General features: G+C 46.3%; 1 protein-coding gene across 1 annotated transcript in view; it reads right to left on the reverse strand.

The window, feature by feature from the left end:
• Positions 1-643: 643 nt before the first annotated feature.
• Positions 644-18,496, reverse strand: part of nkain1 (sodium/potassium transporting ATPase interacting 1) — a 604,623-nt gene continuing 586,770 nt past the window's right edge. The window contains exons 7-8 of the mRNA XM_070898961.1: positions 9,885-9,904; positions 644-1,963 (exon numbers count right to left, since the gene is read on the reverse strand). Coding sequence (XP_070755062.1) covers positions 1,932-1,963; positions 9,885-9,904 — 52 coding nt within the window. The 3' untranslated portion in view covers positions 644-1,931. The remainder of the gene's footprint in view (positions 1,964-9,884; positions 9,905-18,496) is intronic.

The raw sequence follows: 18,496 nt of genomic DNA on the forward strand, positions 1-18,496 counted from the left end.
TGGTCCTTCATGGAAGGGAAGCTACCTGGCCACATTTAACGCACCGTGCATTGCCACATGACGTGTGTTAGAAGGTGTGTTGCTGATACCACTGTAAATCTTGATCTACTTGTGTTTCCCAGAACTTTCCCCCTAGAAGCCAGGATGCCTGTTCCAGATAAAACCCGGCCCAGCCATTCACAGCCAGCAGCACCACTGGGTCCAGTTGCCTCGAACGTTAGCACAAGATGCATCCTCGCTCGGGGATTTAGCTAGCGAGGTTCAAGAAAGCACCACCCGATGCAAGGACACAACACAAATGAGGAGGAACAGGAGGTTTAGGGAGGGAATTCCAGAGCTTAGCTGAAGGCATGGCTGTTAATGGCGGAGCGATGGAAATTGGAGATGCAGAAGAGGCCAGAGTTGGAGGAACGCAGAGATCTCAGAAGGTTGTAGGGCTGGAGGCGGTTATAGAGATATGACCCTCAGAGTGCAGCGACCCCACCGACACCTGGGAATTCCTGGCCCAAGGTCGCTCAAAGTGGAAAAGAAGCATCCGGGAAGGCGCCGAAGACCTCGAGTCTCTTCGCCGGGAGCACGTGGAAGCCAAGCGCAAACAGCGGAAGGAGCGCGCGACAACCCAAGCCCCCCATCCACCCGTCCCTTCAACTACTGTCTGCCCCACCTGTGACAGAGATTGTGGGTCCTGAATCGGACTCATTCGTCACCTGAGAACTCATATTAGTGTGGAAGCAAGTCATCCTCGACTCCGAGGGACTGCCTAAGAAGCAGAACAGAGATATGATTCCCATTTGACCTCTCAGTGACCATTTTTCTTATAGTTTGTTCAGAACCAAAATTTAATCATGAAAGCTGAGTATCACTGGGAAAAGTACAAGCCTTATTAACAGTCCATCGCACCACCTCATGAAAGGTTCCTCCTATCTCTGGATCATCTGATCTAACCCAAGGCCTGAAGATGTAATGCTCACATCCACCCCTAGAACACCCCCACAGCTATCAATCTCACAGCACCCATATTACACCACACTACTGGCTTTCCCAGCCAACATATTTCCAGGGCTGTGTGTGATGGCTGGGGTCCTCGTCTCCGATTGGGTCTACAATTCGACTCAAACTGTCGTACAAACGTAAGGTGTTCCATGACTGAATCAATGCACCCTTTCAAAATACCAACAGAATATAAAAACAAACCACAACCACCACATAGCAGGACAGCAAGAACAGGACCCCCGAGCGCTGACATAGCTCACTTGTTGTTTTCCCGCACCTGAGAACGCTCTCGCGCAAACTCATGCCTCTTGGCACCAGAGCAGGCTTGATGGGCTCCTCCTGTTCCTATGTCATCCTGCTCACTACATTAACACTGTTGAAGCACCAGTTGCACATTGGAAGAGTTGCAAACAACTATAAGTTTTCAGTGTGGACAAAAGCCCTTCACAAAAGGGACTGAAATCACAAATGATTCTTTCTACGTGGACAACCTCCCTTCGAACCACTGGACCCAATTTGCCTACTTGACGGGATAAGAAAGACTGTAGAACCAATGGAAGTACCATCTTCATGCCGAGTAAGACATTTACGCCTTTCAAAGAATGGCCTTGCGGTGGAAGAACTGCTTTGTGAATACAGCCAGTCATTGTGAACATCGCACACCAGAGGGTGCCAGTGTACTTCCTGTCTAATCCTATAAAACAGCCGATTCTCTGCATTCTGTGAAGTATCTATGAAATTTACAACCGGTTACCGCTGAACTCTTTTCGTCTGAATTCCCTACAATCCTTCTGTTCTTTGACTCTCTCTCGCTGACTCTCTCCCTGTGCCTCTTGGAGCATTTCTTATTCTTTGACAAAAATCCCCGGACAGTGTCTGCTTTGGCCAGTCGGTGAAGACAGTGGTCTCTGTGTCTCACGTTTTCAGCTCCTGCCTCGTTAAGACCAGGACGTCCCCTGTTTCCCCTGACCTGGAAATTAAAACAAACGGCAGTGAATTAAACTCTCAAAAAAAATAAGAACATAAGAAATAGGAGCAGGAGTCGACCATTTGGCCCCTCGAGCCTGCTCCGCCATTCAATAAGACCATGGCTGATCTGATCATGGAATCAACTCCACTTCCCCGCCCGCTCCCCATAACCCATGACTCCCTTATCGGTCAAAAATCTGTCCATCTCCGCCTTAAATATATTCAATGACCCAGCCTCCACAGCTCTCTGGGTAGAGCATTCCCAAGATTCACGACTCTCTGAGAGAAGAAATTCCTCCTCATTTCTGTTTTAAATGGGCGGCCCCTTATTCTGAAACTATGCCCTCTCGTTCTAGATTCTCCCAGGAGGGGAATGAATGGTCAGTTCAAAATGGTCAGTTCAACTCCGAAATATTCCCTTAAAACTCACAAAGGCCCCCTCGATGGGTCAGTGGGTAATTCGGGGATGCCAACTCTGATTGGTCGTATTCCCGGAGGTTCCATCACATGACCACCCATCCAGTTAAACAGCCAGCACCCCCCGCCCCACCCCAATAGTTTTATGACTAATAAACAAACGTGTTGAAAAAAAATGAAAACCAACAAGTTTTCTTAATGCCTCTTATGATTTTTCTCCCAGGTGTTGCTCACAGCAGTGTCCAGGAGATGAATCTTTAATTCCTGGAGATTCCAGGCCAATCCTGCAGGGTTGGCAACCCTAGTGCGCGAGCCACGCAGATCTGGAATTCTCAATTGTGTTTGCTAGTGTTTGCTAGTGCTGTTGGGGAGGATTTAAACTAATATGGCAGGGGGATGGGAACCAATGCAGGGAGACAGAGGGAAACAAAAAGGAGGCAAAAGCAAAAGACAGAAAGGAGATGAGGAAAAGTGGAGGGCAGAGAAACCCAAGGCAAAGAACAAAAAGGGCCACTGTACAGCAAAATTCTAAAAGGACAAAGGGTGTTAAAAAAACAAGCCTGAAGGCTTTGTGTCTTAATGCAAGGAGTATCCGCAAGAAGGTGGACGAATTAATTGTGCAAATAGATGTTAACAAATATGATGTGATTGGGATTACGGAGACGTGGCTCCAGGATGATCAGGGCTGGGAACTCAACATTCAGGGGTATTCAACATTCAGGAAGGATAGAATAAAAGGAAAAGGAGGTGGGGTAGCATTGCTGGTTAAAGAGAAGATTAATGCAATAGTTAGGAAAGACATTAGCTTGGATGATGTGGAATCTATATGGGTAGAGCTGCAGAACACCAAAGGGCAAAAAACGTTAGTGGGAGTTGTGTACAGACCTCCAAACAATAATAGGGATGTTGGGGAGGGCATCAAATAAGAAATTAGGGGTGCATGCAATAAAGGTGTAGCAGTTATAATGGGTGACTTTAATATGCACATAGATTGGGCTAGCCAAACTGGAAGCAATACGGTGGAGGAGGATTTCCTGGAGTGCATAAGGGATGGTTTTCTAGACCAATATGTTGAGGAACCAACTAGGGGGGAGGCCATCTTAGACTGGGTGTTGTGTAATGAGAGAGGATTAATTAGCAATCTCATTGTGCGAGGCCCATTGGGGAAGAGTGACCATAATATGGTGGAATTCTGCATTAGGATGGAGAATGAAACAGTAAATTCAGAGACCATGGTCCAGAACTTAAAGAAGGGTAACTTTGAAGGTATGAGGCGTGAATTGGCTAGGATAGATTGGCGAATGATACTTAGGGGGTTGACTGTGGATGGGCAATGGCAGACATTTAGAGACCGCATAGATGAATTACAACAATTGTACATTCCTGTCTGGCGTAAAAATAAAAAAGGGAAGGTGGCTCAACCGTGGCTATCTAGGGAAATCAGGGATAGTATTAAAGCCAAGGAAGTGGCATACAAATTGGCCAGAAATAGCAGCGAACCTGGGGACTGGGAGAAATTTAGAACTCAGCAGAGGAGGACAAAGGGTTTGATTAGGGCAGGGAAAATGGAGTACGAGAAGAAGCTTGCAGGGAACATTAAGGCGGATTGCAAAAGTTTCTATAGGTATGTAAAGAGAAAAAGGTTAGTAAAGACAAACGTAGGTCCCCTGCAGTCAGAATCAGGGGAAGTCATAACGGGGAACAAAGAAATGGCAGACCAATCGAACAAGTACTTTGGTTCGGTATTCACTAAGGAGGATACAAACAACCTTCCGGATATAAAAGGGGTCAGAGGGTCTAGTAAGGAGGGGGAACTGAGGGAAATCTTTATTAGTCGGGAAATTGTGTTGGGGAAATTGATGGGATTGAAGGCTGATAAATCCCCAGGGCCTGATGGACTGCATCCCAGAGTACTTAAGGAGGTGGCCTTGGAAATAGCGGATGCATTGACAGTCATTTTCCAACATTCCATTGACTCTGGATCAGTTCCTATGGAGTGGAGGGTAGCCAATGTAACCCCACTTTTTAAAAAAGGAGGGAGAGAGAAAACAGGGAATTATAGACCGGTCAGCCTGACCTCAGTAGTGGGTAAAATGATGGAATCAATTATTAAGGATGTCATAGCAGTGCATCTGGAAAATGGTGACATGATAGGTCCAAGTCAGCATGGATTTGTGAAAGGGAAATCATGCTTGACAAATCTTCTGGAATTTTTTGAGGATGTTTCCAGTAAAGTGGACAAAGGAGAACCAGTTGATGTGGTATATTTGGACTTTCAGAAGGCTTTCGACAAGGTCCCACACAAGAGATTAATGTGCAAAGTTAAAGCACATGTGATTGGGGGTAGTGTGCTGACGTGGATTGAGAACTGGTTGTCAGACAGGAAGCAAAGAGTAGGAGTAAACGGGTACTTTTCAGAATGGCAGGCAGTGACTAGTGGGGTGCCGCAAGGTTCTGTGCTGGGGCCCCAGCTGTTTAAATTGTACATTAATGATTTAGACGAGGGGATTAAATGCAGTATCTCCAAATTTGCGGATGACACTAAGTTGGGTGGCAGTGTGAGCTGCGAGGAGGATGCAATGAGGCTGCAGAGTGACTTGGATAGGTTAGGTGAGTGGGCAAATGCATGGCAGATGAAGTATAATGTGGATAAATGTGAGGTTATCCACTTTGGTGGTAAAAACAGAGAGACAGACTATTATCTGAATGGTGACAGATTAGGAAAAGGGAAGGTGCAACGAGACCTGGGTGTCATGGTACATCAGTCATTGAAGGTTAGCATGCAGGTACAGCAGGCGGTTAAGAAAGCAAATGGCATGTTGGCCTTCATAGCGAGGGGATTTGAATACAGGGGCAGGGAGGTGTTGCTACAGTTGTACAGGGCCTTGGTGAGGCCACACCTGGAGTATTGTGTACAGTTTTGGTCTCCTCACTTGAGGAAGGACATTCTTGCTATTGAGGGAGTGCAGCGAAGATTCACCAGACTGATTCCCGGGATGGCGGGACTGACCTATCAAGAAAGATTGGATCAACTGGGCTTGTATTCACTGGAGTTCAGAAGAATGAGAGGGGACCTCATGGAAACGTTTAAAATTCTGACGGGTTTAGACAGGTTAGATGCAGGAAGAATGTTCCCAATGTTGGGGAAGTCCAGAACCAGGGGTCACAGTCTGAGGATAAGGGGTAAGCCATTTAGGACCAAGATGAGGAGAAACTTCTTCACCCAGAGAGTGGTGAACCTGTGGAATTCTCTACCACAGAAAAGTAGTTGAGGCCAATTCACTAAATATATTCAAAAGAGAGTTAGATGAAGTCCTTACTACTCGGGGGATCAAGGGTTATGGCGAGAAAGCAGGAAGGGGGTACTGAAGTTTCATGTTCAGCCATAAACTCATTGAATGGTGGTGCAGGCTAGAAGGGCTGAATGGCCTGCTCCTGCACCTATTTTCTATGTTTCTATGTTTCAATTGGCGATCTGTCACGTTCTCAGCCGAGCCAGAGGTCGGGAGAATTGCCGCTGTGCTGCGGACAGGAAAATAACCCGCCAGGGTTTCCAGTTCTGCTCGCTGCCTAGTGGCCCTCGTGCGGATATCAGGAGATAAGATTGAACTGGATTGTGATACCCCTGTGGCCGAATAGCCCGCTAACATTCACGGTCTTGGGTCACTCCTGGGAAAATAAAGCCCCTTGGCCGATATATCAGAGGGGAGGCCGTGCTCCTATAATTGTACCTGGAATGAATCAGCACCTCCCGGAGAGGAGGGCATAATAACCAGAGGACAACATGCATTCAGAGCCGGCAGCCCAGCGTGTATGCTGCTGGTGAAGGTGGGGCTGTGACATGACCTCAAATATCAGCAATGATTGTAGAACCGCCACTGACGAGATCACAACGCCGGGTAAAGTGTGTAAGTTTAGTATGTGGCAGATAGTGGGAACTCCTCCTCCCCTGTGTACACACACACACATATACTCACACACAAACGTGCACACACACACTTATACACAAAACCGCATATACTCACACACAAACGTGCACACACACTTATACACAAACACGCATATACTCACACACACATGCACACACGCATCTACTCATATACAAACGTGCACACACACACACGCTCATACAATCAAACACACACGCATATACTTGTAGACAAACACATACACACAAAGAAACACAGGCACACATACAAGCACACACATGTATTCATACACAACAATCATCATCATCATAGGCGGTCCCTCGAACGAGGATGACTTGGTTCCACGAGAGTTCACAGATGTTTCAATGAAGGACCCGATGTTCCAGTCCCGAACTCCAGTTGAGGGGGTGGAAGATGCCTGTGCGTGGATTTTTTTAACATGTGGTGACCGTTGCACACCAGCCACCACACGGGCTTGACAGAGCTAGGCCTTTATCCAGTGGCAAGGGTTAACCAGGACAACTGGAGACCTGCTCTGCTGCACGGACCTAGTGTGCGCACATATCGCAGTGTGGGCTAGTCCGTGCTGCCCCTGGGCCCTCGGCTCTTCTGGGCCCCATACCCTCATTCACTGCACCTCCACCCACGATGTTCCAGGGCCCAGTGCTATATCATGGGCCACTCCGACCTGTGTGAGAACACCACCGCAGGTCGGGGCTATAAATAAAATACACAACCACACTCATATACAAATGCACACATGCATACATAAACATGCATTACCACATGCCATCCACACATAAAACCACACGTCATATGCATGCTCAAATTAGCATTAAGACACGAGCCCTGCACATACACATGGGCATTAACACACATGTAATGCACACATTAACGGGCATTAACATACATGTAATGCACGCATTGACGGGCATTAACACAGGGCCCTGTGAAAAGCACACACAGGCAGACAGTCACACACCCTTTCAACACACAGTTATACAAACAGACATCCACACTCACACACATATACACTCACATACACGGCCCCCACACGTACAATGGGATTTGACATCGATTGCGTAACTTAAGAGTACAAATAAAAGGCAAAAAGTTGGAAACACTGGGAATGAGGCCCAGGAGCAGACAGAGCTGCAAACAGACAGCAGATCAGTCAGTCTGTGCAGAGGGAGCAGAGGGGTCGATGTCCCAGACAGGGTCATTTGTCAGAACCCATTCCTCACCAGGACGCAGACTCACCTGCTGAGTGTTCCAGCGATTTTGTGATTGATTTGAGAAGTCATTCTCCTGTCAGTAAATATCAGGGAGCAGTGAGAACAGATATAACAACGGGGAGAGATGTATACCAGGCTCCCAACTCGCTATTAGCCGTTTCACATTATCGCACAAACTCAAAATGACCCCCCCACCCCTCCCCCTTACAGATTCTGGCTACAGGATCAATCTACTCCACATTTAAACATAACTTGGTAAAATGACACTGCATTTTCACTGTAAACCATTTTCATTACTTGAACCAAAGCACAAACACCCTCTTAGATGCCATCAGTAACACAGCAGAAGGCAGAAGTTAATCAATTTGTTTACTCTTGACTGTAACAATGGAACCCACTCGATGTGAAGGTGATTACAATGATTAGCTGTAGCCTGTTACTTAATGAGATTTCACAGAGAAATTTTACTGCAATTGCTTTTTTAAAAAATAAATGTTCTCCCACCGCTCCTTGCCTGCTGGTTCCTCTCACCCAGCCAGGTACATTTCAATGGTAAGTATTGGCAGGCTATTCAACTGTAGGGGCATCACAGCCGAGCCTGGTCCAGTCTTCTTGATGACAGATGGTGATAGATACTGATCCCCCTCCCCATTTCCTACCTTATGTACTTTTAACCCCACCCTTCAACCTTTAGGATTTCATAAGTACTGTAGCTAATTTTGCAAGTTGATTTCTGATACTGGAACCCAAACCACAGATTGGACTGTGGTACTGGAACCAAACCCACAGATTGGACTGTGGTACTGGAACCCAAACCACGGATTGGACTGTGGTACTGGAACCAAATCACAGATTGGTCTGTGGTACAGGAACCCAAACCACGGATTGGACTGTGGTACTGGAACCCAAACCACGGATTGGACTGTGGTACTGGAACCAAACCACAGATTGGACTGTGGTACTGGAACCCAAACCATGGATTCGACTGTGGTACTGGAACCCAAACCATGGATTGGACTGTGGTACTGGAACCCAAACCACGGATTGGACTGTGGTACTGGAACCAAACCATGGATTGGACTGTGGTACTGGAACCCAAACCACGGATTGGACTGTGGTACTGGAACCAAACCACGGATTGGACTGTGGTACTGGAACCAAACCATGGATTGGACTGTGGTACTGGAACCAAACCATGGATTGGACTGTGGTACTGGAACCCAAACCACGGATTGGACTGTGGTACTGGAACGCAAACCATGGATTGGACTGTGGTACTGGAACCCAAACCACGGATTGGACTGTGGTACTGGAACCAAACCACGGATTGGACTGTGGTACTGGAACCAAACCACGGATTGGACTGTGGTATTGGAACCAAACCCACAGATTGGACTATGGTACTGGAACCCAAACCATGGATTGGACTGTGGTACTGGAACCCAAACCACGGATTGGATTGTGGTACTGGAACCCAAACCACGGATTGGACTGTGGTCCTGGAACCAAACCACGGATTGGACTGTGGTACTGGAACCCAAACCACGGATTGGACTGTGGTACTGGAACCAAACCATGGATTGGACTGTGGTACTGGAACCAAACCACGGATTGGACTGTGGTACTGGAACCCAAACCACGGATTGGACTGTGGTACTGGAACCCAAACCACGGATTGGACTGTGGTACTGGAACCCAAACCATGGATTGGATTGTGGTGCTGGAACCCAAACCATGGATTGGACTGTGGTACTGGAACCCAAACCACAGATTGGACTGTGGTACTGGAACCCAAACCATGGATTGGATTGTGGTGCTGGAACCCAAACCACGGATTGGACTGTGATACTGGAACCCAAACCACAGATTGGACTGTGGCACTGGAGTCCAAACCACGGATTGACTGTGATACTGGAACCCAAACCACGTTTGGACTGTGGTACTGGAACCCAAACCACGGATTGGACTGTGGCACTGGAACCCAAACCATGGATTGGACTGTGGCACTGGAACCCAAACCATGGATTGGACTGTGGTCCTGGAACCCAAACCACGGACTGGACTGTGGTCCTGGAACCCAAACTACGGATTGGATTGTTATGAAATAACACCCTGGGATGGGAGGGGGACTCGCCAATCAGACAACATATTTTCACTAATTATTTACTTCGGCAATAAGAAAAGTTGCCGACAACTCCTGCTATCAAATGATGTAAAAGATACATGGAAGTGACATGAAGCATCTGTTTACTGATGGACCCAATAGACAGCTTAGCCACTGCCCTACCAATCAACACAGAGAAAGCGGAAAGCTTTGAATGGACAGTTGAGGGTTACCGACCTGTGTTCCTGGATGGAATCCTGAAAGAGAAATACAATAGTTTAGTTACACCATAAATCAGTGAGTCAACCTGCAAAATTAACATCTTGTCTCAGTCACTGTCAGAGCTCTATGTTAGGGATAAGCAATAGGTTTCCAGCTTTCCTGCTCTTTACACAGTCACCGTCTTCATAAAGAACTGTTTGGCAAATCTGTTTGTATTGGTAAAGGTAGTGGAACAATGCATTTGGTTTCAAATCCACTGTGACTTCATTTACATGCGACAATATGGTAACGAAACCTCACTCCATTCTGGCACTCTGACACAGAGGCAAAAAACTTTGTTGAGTATCTTTGCAAGGTGACAGAATCCCTTTAAGGAGCCTTGTGGGAACTTTATGATTTAATGTTTCACTTCAGTAAACTTTATGAGCGTGTTGTTCTAACGCACAACATGCCTCATTGAAGGACAGGGGACTGCACAGAGAGTGACTCGGGATGTTTTCCACGTCTAGAAACAGACACGTGAATCGCTCCATCTTAGCGGCAACAAATAGACACGCAAATTACACTTGCCTTTCGATTGGTGAGTATTCCATTAGATTTTGAGAGCAACAAAGGCAGAAAGTTACCCAACTGTCTGCGACAATCCCCACTTTCTGCATTGCAAGTCGCTGAAAAAAACAGTGACCTGGTCAAATAATGGGCCGGAGAGCAGGAAACAGCCCAATTCACTGGGAAACAGTCTTCATTTCCTGATGGTCCATGCCGGTGTTTATGCTCCACACGAGCCTCCTCCCACCCCTCTTCATCTCAACCTATCAGCATATCCTTCTATTCCTTTCTCCCTCGTGTGTTTATCTAGCTTTTCCCTTAAATGCATCGATACTATTCGCCTCAGCCACTCCCTGTGGTAGCGAGTTCACATTCTCACCGCTCTCTGGGTAAAGAAGTTTCTCCTGAATTCCTTACTGGATTTATTGGTGATTATCTTATATTCATGGCCTCTAATTTTGGTCTTCCCCACAAGTGGAAACAACTTCTCTACCTCTACCCGATCCAATGTAATCAACCTCTGGGTTGTGAAGTCCAAAAACAAAGACTAAACTACAATGGCCATTTCATACCCACCAGGAATGCGGTGGGGATAAAACTGCCCCTCACAAATCAAGTTTCAAGAACTGTGCATCATTTTTATTGTGTAGTTTATGCATTGAAAATTCGACTGAGGTCGATTTCTTGGTCAGGGCTGGCTGATGTGGTCTTGTGGTGATTTATGCGAACAGCTAAACTGGCGAGACTTGTGATTTTTCCACGGGCGGGGGGGGTGGGGGCGGGTGCAACTGAGCAGTGCATTGGGGCATTCCCACAGTTTACCACTCATCTCTTTCAAGTGCTGTGCAGTTGAATCCTGCTCGAAGTTCTCTACACAGTAGTTAGTGGTCTGGATGATTAGTCTTCAGTGGAGTCTCCATTCACAGCCTTTGCTCACCAACCAATGTCAACACGGACCAGATAATGTAATAATTAAAACCAAATCCATGTTTGAATATTGAATTAACTGCAGCTGAGTGGGTGAGCCAATTCAACAACAACAACTTATATTTATATAGCGTCTTTAACCTACCAGGCAGAAAACTGAATATCTTCCTCTCAAAAGCTCATTAACAAAAGGGAATTGGATAAATACTTAAAGAGCAACAATTTTCAGGGCAATGGGGGAAAGAGCAGGGGAGTGGGACTAATTGGATAGCTCTATCAACGAGCCGGCGCAGGCACGATGGGCCAAATGGCCTCCTTCTGTGCCGTATGATTCTAACAAGCCTTTAACAGACTTTAACAAGAGGCTAAATATTGGAAAAAAGACAACAAAATGTCACTCCTTTTATTGCCGATGGCAAAAGGAATCTGGAAATTGGCTGCCGCGTTTCCCACAGTGCAACACTTCAAAGGTACTTCATTGGCTGTAAAGCGCTTTGCTACATCCTGAGGTTGTGGAAGGCGCTCAATCAATGCAAGTCCTTTTTTTTTAAAGAAAAGCAAGAAAATGGTCGTTTCAGCTTATCTTCTGATTTGAGCCCAATTTCGTTTTACTCATCGAGTTGAGGTAGATTACGGGCTGAGGGATGGAACTCCTGTACTTCGGGAAGCCGATGTCGGAGTCGCCCTCTCCCAGGTAAGGTGTCGCACAGTTAGGCACAGAGTAAAGCAACCACTTCTCTGTGCCCCTAAAGTGTACCTCAGCACCTGCCCCAGAGGAGCCCCTTCCTCCTGCACCAGTGTGGCACTTTCCCCAAGTCGCAAACCAACCAACGTTCGGCCTATGTGAGTGGCGATGCCAATCAGTGCCAAATTGGAGACCTTTTTGCATCATCAGCCCGTGCCAGCTAAGGACTGGCCAAACTCAAGAAAGAAAGATATTTATATCGCACCTTTCACAACCACTGGACATCTCAAAGCACTTTACAGCCAATGAAGTACTTTTAAAGTGTAATGTGGGAAACATGGCAGCCAATTTGTGCACAGCAAGCTCCCACAAACAGCAATGTGATAATGACCAGATAATCTGCTTTTTTTTTGTTATGTTGATTGAGGGATAAATATTGGCCAGGACACTGGGGAGAATTCCCCTGCTCTTCTTTGAAACAGTGCCATGGGATCTTTTACAGACAGTTGGGAGGGCAGACAGAGCCTCGGTTTAACATCTTCTCCGAAAGAGGGCACCTCAACAGTGCAGCACTCCCTCGGAGTGTCAGCCTAGATTTATATGCTGAAGTCCCTGGAGTGGGACTTGAACCCACAACCTTCTGACTTCCGAGGCGAGTGTGCTACCCACTGAGCCACAGCTAACAGAAAAGACTTTGCATCGCCTCAGCTTGACCGACGAACAAAACCAAACCCAAGAGGTGAAAGGCCGTTGTCGAAGCACTGAGTTCCCAGTTCCCCCTTTTCCTCCCCCTTTTCCTCTCCTCTTTTGGGGGCATTTGTATCATCTTGCACACAATCCCAAAGATCCTGGTAACTCTCGAGTAGTTGCTTTTCTTTCATGAGCCAGTGAAGGTGAAAAGCAGCACAGCCAAGAACAATGATGTCATCAGCCACCAATCACACATAAGAACCTGCATTTATATGGCGCCTTCAATGCAGTAAAACATTCCAAGGCGCTTCACAGGAGCAATTACCAGACATAATTTGACACTGAGCCACCATTGGAGATATTAGGATAGGTGGCCAAAAGCTTTGGTCGAAGAGTTAGCTTTCAAGCAGTATCTTAAAGGATGAGAGAGAGGTAGAGAGGTGGAGAGGTTTAGGGATGGAATTCCAGAGCTATTAAACCTCCACGTAACCTACTCTGCTCTAAGGAGAACAATCCCAGCTTTTCTCATCTCTCCACATATGTAGCAGAGATTGGGAAATCAATCTGATCAAACAGAAATCACTGCTTTGCACGTTTTCAGACCGAATATTAGTTTGACAAGAAGAATAAAGGAGACAATTGTACAAAAAAAAAGGTTGCGAGTTCTACAGCTATAAATACATTCTTCCCAACAATCTCCCATACTGTTTTGCCCCGACTTTGATACTCTGCAGGTTACAAATTAATTGTATGCTATTTTCAAAGATACTGAGCCCTGCGATAAACAGACTACCTATCTGTAAAATATTATGTTGGTAAATAACACTGAAAATATTCATTAAAATATAATTAGTGAGATTGCACTTTATTGCATATTTTGCTCTCCCTCTTACCAGAGTGCATAATTAATCAGAGCTGTCAACACACACTTTCTCTGCTTGAACTCACAATCCACATTGTTCCAACCCAGGGAACACACCCTTTCTCGCTGATATCAACAAGACATATTGTTTGTCCTGATCTCTTTGTGAAGTGTCAACTTGCATTAAAAGTGTTGTAGGTTACCTCCCCAAAGAATTGCTTTAAAAAAATTTTTTTTAATGCTTTTTATGTTGGACAATCTGGAGATTTAATAACCTGAAAGTGGAAATGGGTTTCAAGATGGCAGTTTCCGCAAAGAGTGTGAGGTCTATAAATTAAACTTGTCTTGGTGGGATGCCACCTCGAATCACGTAGAATTTACAGCACAGGACCAGCCCGTTGGTCCACTCGAGCCTCCTCCCACATCTAACCTCAGCAGCATATCCTTCTATTCCTTTCTCCCTCATATAATTATCTAGCTTCCCCTTAAATGCATCTATGCTATTCGCCTCAACAACTCCCTGTGGTAGCGAGTTCCACATTCTCACCACTCCCTGGGTAAAGAGGTTTCTCCTCAATTCTTTATTGAATTTATTGGTGATTATCTTGGTTTTGGATTTCACCCACAAGTGGATGCATCCGCTGATGCTCCAGCTCCCTCCGCTGGCCGGTGTTGAGAGACAAGACTTGGTGTCTGAGTTGATCATCAGCGGATGGTGCTGACTGGGACGAAGGGTGGAGAGAAAGTCATCCCTTCTCTGCACAGCTCTTGCACGCTCCCTGGTGGCTACGTCTAGAGCTAGCACAGGCAATGGCCGGGCATGTCCACCCTCTCAGCTGAAGAGAAGCAAAGAAAGATATGGTGAGGAGATAATGTGAAACTAAGTATGTCCCTTCCTCTCCTGGAGGTGCTGACGCTTGCTGAGATACAATTAGGTGGTGACAGCCATGTCCTTGGACCTCACTCACCTGTCCATTCCACTCCAGGGACATGAGCACACAATCTAGGCTGACACTCCAGTGCAGTGCTGAGGGAGTGCTGCACTGTCGGAGGTGCCGTCTATTGGATGAGGCGTTAAACCAAGTCTGCTCTCTTAGGTGGATCTGAAAGTCCCATGGCACTATTTGGAAGAAGAGCAGGGCTTTGCTCCCCGGTGTCCTGGGCCAATATTTATCCCTCAATCAATGTCACTAAAACAGATGAACCAGCCATTGCCTCATTGATGTTTGTGGGAGCATGCTGTACGCAAATTGGCTGCCGCGTTTCCCACATTACAACAGTGACTGCACTTCAATGGTACTTCATTGGCCTTAAAGCGCTTTGGGACATCCTGAGTTGTGAAAGGCACTGTTTGTGGTTGAAAAAGGAATGTTGACCAGGACACCAAGAGAACTCTCTGCTCCTCTCCAACTTGTGCCATGGGATATTCAACTTCCCCCTGAACTGTTGGAACCGGCAGATGGTCCCTTGCTCTGATATCTCATCCGACGGATGGAGTTCCAACCACTCAGCCCTTCCTCCATATTGCATTGTAATGCCTGGCTAGATTATGTGCTCACATCCTGGAGTGGGGCTTGAACCTTCAACCTTCTCTGGCTCACAGACGAGAATGTTGCCAACTGAACCAGACGGAGTCAAAGTTATGTGCAAGTTACAGCACAGAGACAGGCCATTCAGCCCAACAGGTCCATGCCAGCATTTATGCTCCACACGAGCCTCCTCTCACCCTACCTCATCTCACCCTATCAGCATATCCGATTCCTTTCTCCCTCTTGTGTTTACCTCACTTCCCCTTAAATGCCTCTCTGCTATCCGCCTCAACCATTCCCTGTGGTAGCGAGTTCCACATTCTCACCACTCTCCGGATAATGAAGTTTCTCCTGAATTCCTGAGTGGATTTACTAGAGACTATCTGATATTTATGGCCTCTAGTTTTGGTCTCCCCCACACGTGGAAACATTTTCTCATTGTCCAGCCTATCAAACCGCTTCACAGTTTTAAAGACCTCTATCAGGCCACCCCTCAGCTTTTCTAGAGAAAAGACACCGAGCCCGATCAGCCTTTCCTGGTAAGTATAACCTCTCAATTCTAGCATCATCCTTGTACATCATTTTTGCACCTTCTCCAGTGCCTCTATATCCTTTGTGTAATATGGAGACCAGAACTGTGCACAGTACTTTAAGTGTGGTCTAACCAAAGTTCTATGCAAGTTCAACATAACTTCCCTGCTTTTCAATTCTATCCCAAGTGCTTTGTTCCTTATTGCTCAAGTGTTTTTGGTATTTTAATCCCTTCACCTTTGGCGCCGAGCTTACAGCTGCCTAGGCCCAAAACTCTGAAATTCTCTCCTAAACCACGCTAACTCACTCTACTCCATTAAGTCGCTACTTAAAACCAACTTCTTTGATCAAGCTTCTGGTCATCCGTCTTACTATTTCTGGCCAGGCTTTCCATATCTTAACCTCTCAACAACAACTTTTTGCATTTAAATAGCGCCTTAAATGTAAATATATCCCAAGGCGCTCCCCAGAAGGCCCCTGATAACAGAGGCCTGTCCCTTTGATGTTTTGGCAATGATCTGAAATTTATGCCCTCTAATTATCAGCTCAGAGATCTGGGGAAATAGTTCTTCCATACTGCGAATGTAACGTATTTGCTTCATGGGTTCTTTGCTTAAGAATTCATGGCAACACATTGCTATTAAGAACTAGTTGGTTTATTAACAAAAGGTTTAACAATCACACTACACATTACCAGCTCATCCACCAGGCTCACAACCACCTGCCTCATCGTCAATCCCCCGAATCCAACTGGCTGGGGTTTTATTGAGTCTTGTGAACATCACGTGACTGGCTAAGCCACTCATAACTCAACAACTCTGCACTCTTTTGATTGTAAACAATAAATAAACAGTTAGATCAAGTGCCCCCAGATCTGGGGAACACTCCAAACATTTTTCAAGGCCCTTTTTTTTTTAATTGTGTTTTTTTTGGGCACTAAAATCGTATATTATGCAAGTGCCCCCTGTAAAAGGGGAGGGGAACACTAAAACCGGCAATAAAACAAATTAAACTTTAAAACATATAAAATCAAATTAAAATTTGGTTGCCAGTGGTGATGATGCACTCCAGACCCTCTGGTGCCACCTCTCACGGAAGGCCGCAAGCTCCATCTCCAAGGACACCCTGGCTCAGATGTACGCGCGGAAGAGAGGCAGGCAGTCAGGCTGAACGACCCACTCGACCACCCGCTGCCTGGACTGGCTGATGGCCCCCTTGGCCATGCCCAGGAGCAGTCCTACGAGGAGGCCTTCGGACCTACCCGCTCCCCTCTGCACAGGGTGTCCAAAGATCAGGAGTGTGGGACTGAAGTGCAACCAGAAATTGAGGAGCAGCCCCTTTAAATCAACAACTCTACAACTCTTTTGGGGAAAACATAATAAATTAAATCAAGTGTCCCCCGATCTGGGGGACACTCCAAACACTTTTCACGTGCCCTTTTTTTTTGTTTTTTTTGGTGATTTTTGTGGGGTTTTTTGTTTTTTTGGGCATTAAAATCATAATTTTTCAAGTGCCCCCTATAAAAGGGGAGGGGGACACTAAAACCGGCATTTAAAATAAATTAGACTTTAGAACATATAAAATTTAATTAAAATTTGGTTGCCGGGGGTGATAATACACTCCAGTCCCTCCGGTGCCCACCTCTCGCGGAAGGCCGCGAGCGTACCGGTGGACACCGCGTGCTCCATCTCTAAGGACACCCTGGCCCGGATGTAGGCGCGGAAGAGAGGCAGGCAGTCAGGCTGAACGACCCCCTCGACCGCCCGCTGCCTGGACCGGCTGATGGCACCCTTGGCCGTGCCCAAGAGCAGTCCTACGAGGAGGCCCTCGGACCTACCCGCTCCCCTCTGCCCAGAGATCAGGAGTGTAGGACTGAAGTGCAACCAGAATTAGAAGAGCAGCCCCTTTAAAATCAACAACTCTACCAACCTGTGATTATGTTCACAGGTGCATAAATTACTGCGAACACGTATATAAATTGGCTAAATGACAGGAAGCCGAGAGTAGTGGTGAACAGCTGTTTATCGGACTGGAGAAAGATATACAGTGGGGTTCCCCAGGGGTCGTTACTGGGACCTCTGCTTTTCTTGATATATATTAATGACTTGGACTTGGGTGTACACGGCACAATTTCAAAATTTCCAGATGACCCAAAACTTGGGAAGTATAGTGAACAATGAGGAGGATAGTGATAGACTTCAACAAGACATAGGCAGGCTAGTGGAATGGCACATGGCAGATGAAATTCAATGCAATTCATGTAGTGAGATGATACATTTTGATAAGAAGGAATGAGAAGAGGAAATATAAACTAAAGACTACAATTCTAAAAGGCGTGCATGAACAGAGAGACCTGGGGGTATGTGTGCACAAATCGCTGAAGGTGGCAGGGCAGATTGAGAAAGCAGTTTAAAAAAACTTACAAGATCCTGGGCTTTATAAATAGAGGCAGAGAGTACAAAAGCAAGGAAGTTATGATGAACCTGTATAAAACACTGGTTTGGCTTCAACTGTTGTATTGTGTCCAATTCTGGGCACCGCACTTTAAGAAAGATGTGAAGGCCTTAGAGAGGGTGCAGAAAAGACTTACAAGAATGGTTCCAGGGATGAGGGACTTCAGTTACGTGGGTAGACTGGAGAAGCTGGGGTTGTTCTCCTTAGAGCAGAGAAGGTTGAGAGGAGATTTGATGAGTAGATAGAGAGAAACTGTTGCCATTGGCGGAAGGGTCGAGAACCAGACGACACAGTAAGGTGATTGGCAAAAGAACCAAAGGCGACCTGAGGGAAAAACATTTTTAAGCAGCGAGTATTTAGGATCTGGAATGCACTGCCTGAAAGGGCGGTGGAGGCAGAT

The sequence above is a fragment of the Pristiophorus japonicus genome, chromosome 14 (assembly GCF_044704955.1).
Source record: "Pristiophorus japonicus isolate sPriJap1 chromosome 14, sPriJap1.hap1, whole genome shotgun sequence".
NCBI classification, from domain to species: Eukaryota; Metazoa; Chordata; class Chondrichthyes; family Pristiophoridae; genus Pristiophorus; species Pristiophorus japonicus.